Source organism: Belonocnema kinseyi, chromosome 8, assembly GCF_010883055.1.
Source record: "Belonocnema kinseyi isolate 2016_QV_RU_SX_M_011 chromosome 8, B_treatae_v1, whole genome shotgun sequence".
Taxonomy (NCBI): Eukaryota; Metazoa; Arthropoda; class Insecta; order Hymenoptera; family Cynipidae; genus Belonocnema; species Belonocnema kinseyi.
In genome coordinates, this window is record NC_046664.1 from 91754512 (window position 1) to 91760545 (window position 6034).

The 6034-nt window shown below is 28.3% G+C and overlaps 1 protein-coding gene and 1 non-coding gene across 5 annotated transcripts in view; both read left to right on the forward strand.

Annotated features, from left to right (window-relative positions):
* The window catches only part of LOC117178003, a 72924-nt gene that overhangs the window by 7004 nt on the left and 59886 nt on the right, over nt 1-6034 (forward strand). The window contains exon 1 of one of the 4 annotated variants that reach the window (XM_033369174.1): nt 4568-4642. The exons of 1 other annotated variant lie outside the window; for it this stretch is intronic. Coding sequence is in view for 1 of the 3 variants with exons in the window: in XM_033369173.1 (XP_033225064.1) it covers nt 4988-4999 (12 nt within the window). In the remaining 2 variants the exon portion in view is untranslated. 2 more of the 4 variants (XM_033369175.1, XM_033369173.1) reach the window with 2 other exon arrangements.
* Trnav-aac lies at nt 2727-2799 on the forward strand. Its single transcript has one exon. It is a non-coding gene; the product is annotated as a tRNA-Val (tRNA).

Below are 6034 nucleotides of genomic sequence, written 5' to 3' on the forward strand. Positions count from 1 at the left end.
AGGACACGAAAGCTAATTCGAAATTTTTCAGCCAATACATCGCTCCTTTTGGACTTCTTATGGTCCGGGAGCTCGCGACAATTCTATAGACGTCATTTCAGTACTCACTAAAATTTCAGATTCGTTTGTTTTCATAGTCAACACTTCGACATTCGTTGACTGACTAACAGCTGTTTGTGTTTTTTGCAGCAATTTATCGTTAAAATCATTAAAAATTCGAGTGAAAAAAGTCATTTTAGTACTCTTCAAAGTGGTTTTAAAGTTAACTGGGAAACTGTCAAACATGTCAAAAATTCGGGTGAAAAAACGTCAGTTTAGTACACTGAAAAAAAGGATTACTGGTAGCAAGTGAATTTTACTTGGCTGAAGTAAGTGAAAGTCCTGTTTATTTTCAAAGAAACATTTATTTGAGACAAATAAATACGACCTGTTCGTCGAAGCGAAATATTTCTTTGAATTAAAGAAATATTAATTGTAGATAAAAAATATACATTTTACACCAAATGAATAACTCATTCTTCATGAATTAAAATCAATATTTCTTTGAGATGGGGAAATATTAATTAAAAGAAAGAAATTTATTTTAAGGTCAAGCAAATATTTTACAGGCTCAAAAAACTATTTCCCACAGCAAATTTCTGAATATTTGAAGCACAAAAATATATATCTGATTCAAAAAAATACTTCTTTGGTCTAGAGCATGCGCGAATGCAATAAAGTAGTTAGTACTTAATTGTAGTACATGTTTTCCTAAATAAGCAACTGGAATTCTTTCAGTCTAAATTATAATTACCATTGTTATTAATATACATATTTAATTTAAACACAAATTACATAATTTAAAATCTTGATCAACCTGAAACAGAAAAATTCGATGAAAAATCCACCGTCAGCAGGAATTGAACTTTTGTCCATCGATTGTAAAGTCCACAGCGTTGACCATGACGCAAACGCGACATGGAAATTTTAAAGCGGAAAACCGTTTTTAAACCTCACCATAAACGCCAAAGAAATATTTCTTCAAATCAAAAGCATGGATATTTCATTTAACAATATATTTCTTTAATCTAAAGAAGTATTGAATTGAAACAAATGATGCCAAATTATTAAATTTTTGATTAAAAAAAATGATTACCTCGTTGGAATAAACGTTTATTTGCTATGAATAATTTAATTCTAGTAATTAAATGAAATATTATCTTTCACCGAAGAAATAAGAATTTGCGTAAATAAAATACCTTGTTCATATAATTAACTGCTCCATTGTTATAAATGCATGAACCTTTTGTGACAAAAAAATATATACTGTAATTTAATTAGTATTATATAAAAATGAAAATATTATTTCTTTGATTTAAATAAACCTAAATTCTTGATTCAAGTCTGGAAAAATTATTGATTCAAATGTGTCCCGAATCAGTTCAAAGAATCGAACTCTTTGAATTAAATATATATTTCTTTGAACGACAAATTACATTTCAACGAATCTAGACCATTTGAATTAAGGAAATCATTTTCTTGAATCTAAAATAAGTCTGTTTTACGTATTAAGACTATGTGTATATATATATATGTGTGTGTGTGTGTGTGTGTTTGTGTGTGTGTGTAGTGTTACTTTGTACAAATATAATCTAATTATAGCTTCTATGTGCTTCAGTTATGAAACTTAAACCGTGATGATACTCTTAAAAGTGTAGGATTAAGCTTTAGAGTTTTTAATATTTCTTATAAATATAAGACTGTTCTACGTGTTAAGACTACAGTTTCTATCTCTAAAAAATAATTTTTCTTCGGACAATTAATATACATATGAGGTAATTATTTCTTTTTTTGTGACCGAGTTCTAAAGCTTCAAGTTAAAAAATAACATATTCGTAAAAGTTGCAATATCTTTAGATTAGAACATAAGACTTTTTTAACTTTTTATAAAATAAACAACTTAAAAAACAATAAAGCCGATTTTTTCAAAAAATAAAATTGTAATATTAGCGTATTAAATATGAATATAAATTTCAATATTACTTAAATACTTAAAAAAGCATTACTTAATATTGTGAAAAAGTAAAATACAAATATAATAAAATAATTCACAGATACATATTTAAAGGCTAATAGTAATCATCTAACATTTTTGCATCACTTAATTTTAATTTTTTAATTTAACATGTTGGCTATACGGAAATTTTTATATTGAATTTCGATAAGACTAAACTTTTTTCGTAGTTTTATTTTTATGAAACTTTCATTATTGCCATTTATAGTTGGGAATAAATTTACAATATGATAAGGTTTAAAGATAAAGAGAATATTGGTGAACGCAAAATTCTACTAAATTCTCTGTAAATTCTCAAGTTATCTTAAAATGACGGTCACAGACACGAGAATGCAACTGTATTTTAAATGTCCGAGAAATTTAGAACTCTACCAGCATTTGTAACAGAAAAATTGGCACACCAGTTTTACTTATTTGTTACCGACGAATCAGGATTTTTGACCTTAGTACCGATCTAGCTTGTCAGATGGCAGTATGAGCCTTATCATGGATAAAATGTGCTTTTTATTTAAATACTTCATGTAAGGACTCTCGTTATTATAATATAAAATTTCAATTTTATTATTTAGGCGTTACTTTAATGCTATGCGATTAAAACATTAAAAACACTAATTTAAAAATAATATATTTGCACATCGCCGAAACTACACCATATTTACACGTCCTTTCATGTGTTTCCGTGGTGTAGTGGTTATCACATCCGCCTAACACGCGGAAGGTCCCCGGTTCGATCCCGGGCGGAAACATGTTTTTTTTTTGTTTTTTTTAATTATTACAATTACTGTTTGCCGGAACTGTATATGATGAATGACTAAAATATCTCGAAAAATAAAATACCCTTTACTCTACCGAAAAAATACAAAATAGAATAATCCTGAAATTACAAATTTTCCGACAGTTTAATGTTTATAATATTACCGAATTTGAACATTCTTAATAACAGAACATTGTATTAATAAGAAAGTCGAAAATTTTCATCAAATAAAAATATTTTATTTATTATTTTTTATGTTATGATGTAAAAATTTTTTTAATTAACTACTTTTTGGGAATTTTCAAATTCGGTATTATTATAAGCGTTCGCGAATTGTATTGTTCTGGAATTTTAAATTGTCGCTAGTTTTTGAATATCGGGAATTTTCTATTTTGAATTTTTTGTTCCTAAAGGCCGTGACTATGTGTATCGAAATTTCGGTACATATAACCTGTTTTTTTCGGTTCTCATTGAAACTGCCTTTCGGGAATTTTTCAACATGTAAAACTGTATTTTTTCGAGATTTTTTAGTTGCCCCTATATATGAAAATATGTAAATTTCATTTTGATTATTATTAGAATATTAATCGATGTCCCTTTTGGGGTAAGCATAAGTATTTTATAATAAGCTGCAGCTATATACATTTTCTTAAAATGATCAGATTGTTTTTTAAATTGATTTAAAATATATATTGGGTAATATGCAATTGGTGTTCGAATGCTCTTTTGAATATAGAATGATATTGTTATTCATATATCGGGCAGTGTAAAATACTGTTACCTCAATCAAAATTTGTCGAACTTTTTGGCGTATTTTATTTAGGTAACTGAATTTCCGCAATATTGTAAAAAAATATACTATAAAATTTTTTGAAGTATCAAATCTTTACGATAAATTAAAATAAAATAAATTTATTTTCTTATCAGTATGATCTACATTGAATTGAATAATATTGAAAATCAGTGGAAAAATTCTTGGTCCAGAAATGTTCTCCAAATGTTTCCAATCATTTTTTCTAATTCTCCACAAACGAATCACCCAAAATATAAATATTGTAACAGCAGCAAGAAAACAATAAATTAATGATTTTTTTACCAAAAACGTTGAGTTCATGAGTGATTTTATAATGAGCGATTATAAAATACTTTAAGAATAGTATTGTTTAATTTCTATGAAAAACACGATTTTTCGAAAATTGATTAAAATGCTTTGTAACATTTACATGTTTTAGGCCCCAAGTTGCGAAAAGTTTTTTTAAATCTCTTTTCTCCTTTTGTCAAAAATTTTTAAAGTCCAAAAAGGGCATCTTTTCGAAATTTTAGAATTTTCACTGAGAACTGTTTGTCACAAGGCACATTTTTTGAAAATGGCATTGGAAGCTTTCTCATTTCATACAATTTGTCACAAAATTACGATATATAGTTTAACAGGATCAAATAATATCTTGGGCAACTTAACACATGAAAGTTCTCAAAGAGAATAATATTTTCTGTGAAATAAGTGTTATAAGCATATTTTTAAATAACCAAATTTAAAAATGATAAAATAAAATTTGCGTTTTAGACCGTGAATTGAAATCGAGAACATTTTTTCAAATTAAACCATTATGTTACCGACAGTTGTATATATAGATTTCGGTTATCTTATACACAAAAAATGTACTTCGTGAAATTATAGGTAGATGGAACTTCTAACGACTTTTATCGATAAAACCTTCTCTTCGGTCTATTTTTATTCCTTTCAGTTTAGTTACCATGGAAATGAATCAACTCCCTAAACTTTGTTTACATGTGACTCTCAACACAATCTGTGATTTTCGTTACAATATTTTTGAGTGAGTATCTACAATCTAACTGTTTGAAAATAAATTTTAAGTCGATTTTTTCTTCTAAGTCAATTTATATCCATTCGGAACAATTTCATTTAAGTGTATTGAACAATGTTGGAATTGCTGTAAACCTATAAAAACAGAAAAATATAGGTACAAGGATGATAAAAAATTTCACAATTTAAACTATGACGTTTTGAAAAAAAGCTTTTCGATACGGCTAAAATATTTTGACATTCTCATCAGCGAAAGTATTAGATTTGAGTAACATTTTAACGCCCCTTCCCGCACCGTTTTTGTCAAATGTCCACTTTTTAAGACCCTCTGAATCCGAAAAACAGGTTTTTAGGAATGTGTCTGTCGGTAAGTCTGTATTGCTGTCTATCTCTATGGCTGCCTGTATGTATATATTGTAGGTATGACTATCTGTCTGTGAACACGATAAGTTTTAAAAGAATGATCTATTAGATTGTATTTTGGCATGCTCTTTTAGTGTCGGAAATGGAAGGTCAAATTATATGTACGGCTATTTGTATAGTGTTCGGAAATTCTCAAGATTCATTAATTTTTTTATTAATTTCACAAAATAATAACTGTCCTCGAATTACAGCGGGAAAATTTTATATTCGAAAAAATGACTCTCGCCAACTTTAGATGCGTTTTTCTCGAAAAAAAAAGATTTTTCGAAGTTTTAACTTCAAAAATGCAAATTAAAAGGGCCACAAGGGCCCTTTTTATGCAGGCGTATTTTACTAAAATATGTTGAGGAAAAATTAATTATTTGAAAGAAACATTGAAAATAACTATAGGACTTAATGTAATCCGTTTTTTAACAATAACACAGCTCCTTGCTATAAGTATTATATTTTCAAAGTCTGATAAAAACAAAGGATAATTTATGCTGTAAGAGGAACAATTTTCATAACGCTCACGAGTAAAAATGGTTCGATTTGAGGTTGAGTTGGTTATGTCTTAAGTACGTCTCCAAGACATCGATGCCTGGCTGCGTCTCAAAACTGAGTCGAGACATAAGCCTTCGCCTTACTTTTATGGCCACGCCAGGTAAAACGGCGTTTACTTGTCTCAAGTCGAGCCTTGTCTTGGCTAAGACGACGTTTACTTGTCTCAAGTAAACCTGCCTCAATACGAACCTTTTTCGGCTCATAAATGAGATTAAAATTGATAAATGAAAATTTTGTAATTACTAAATTAGTTATTTTTAATTAAAAAATGCAGAATCTGTGGGTTTGAACGAGTATAGCCCTTAAAAATTTTCTTTAAAAAAATAAAAATTGTAACTTCCTAGAAGGATCTTCTAAACCGTTAGAAATACACAAAAAAAAACAACATTTTCGGTATCATCGTCAAACAAGTATAATACAAATGAAAATCCGTAAA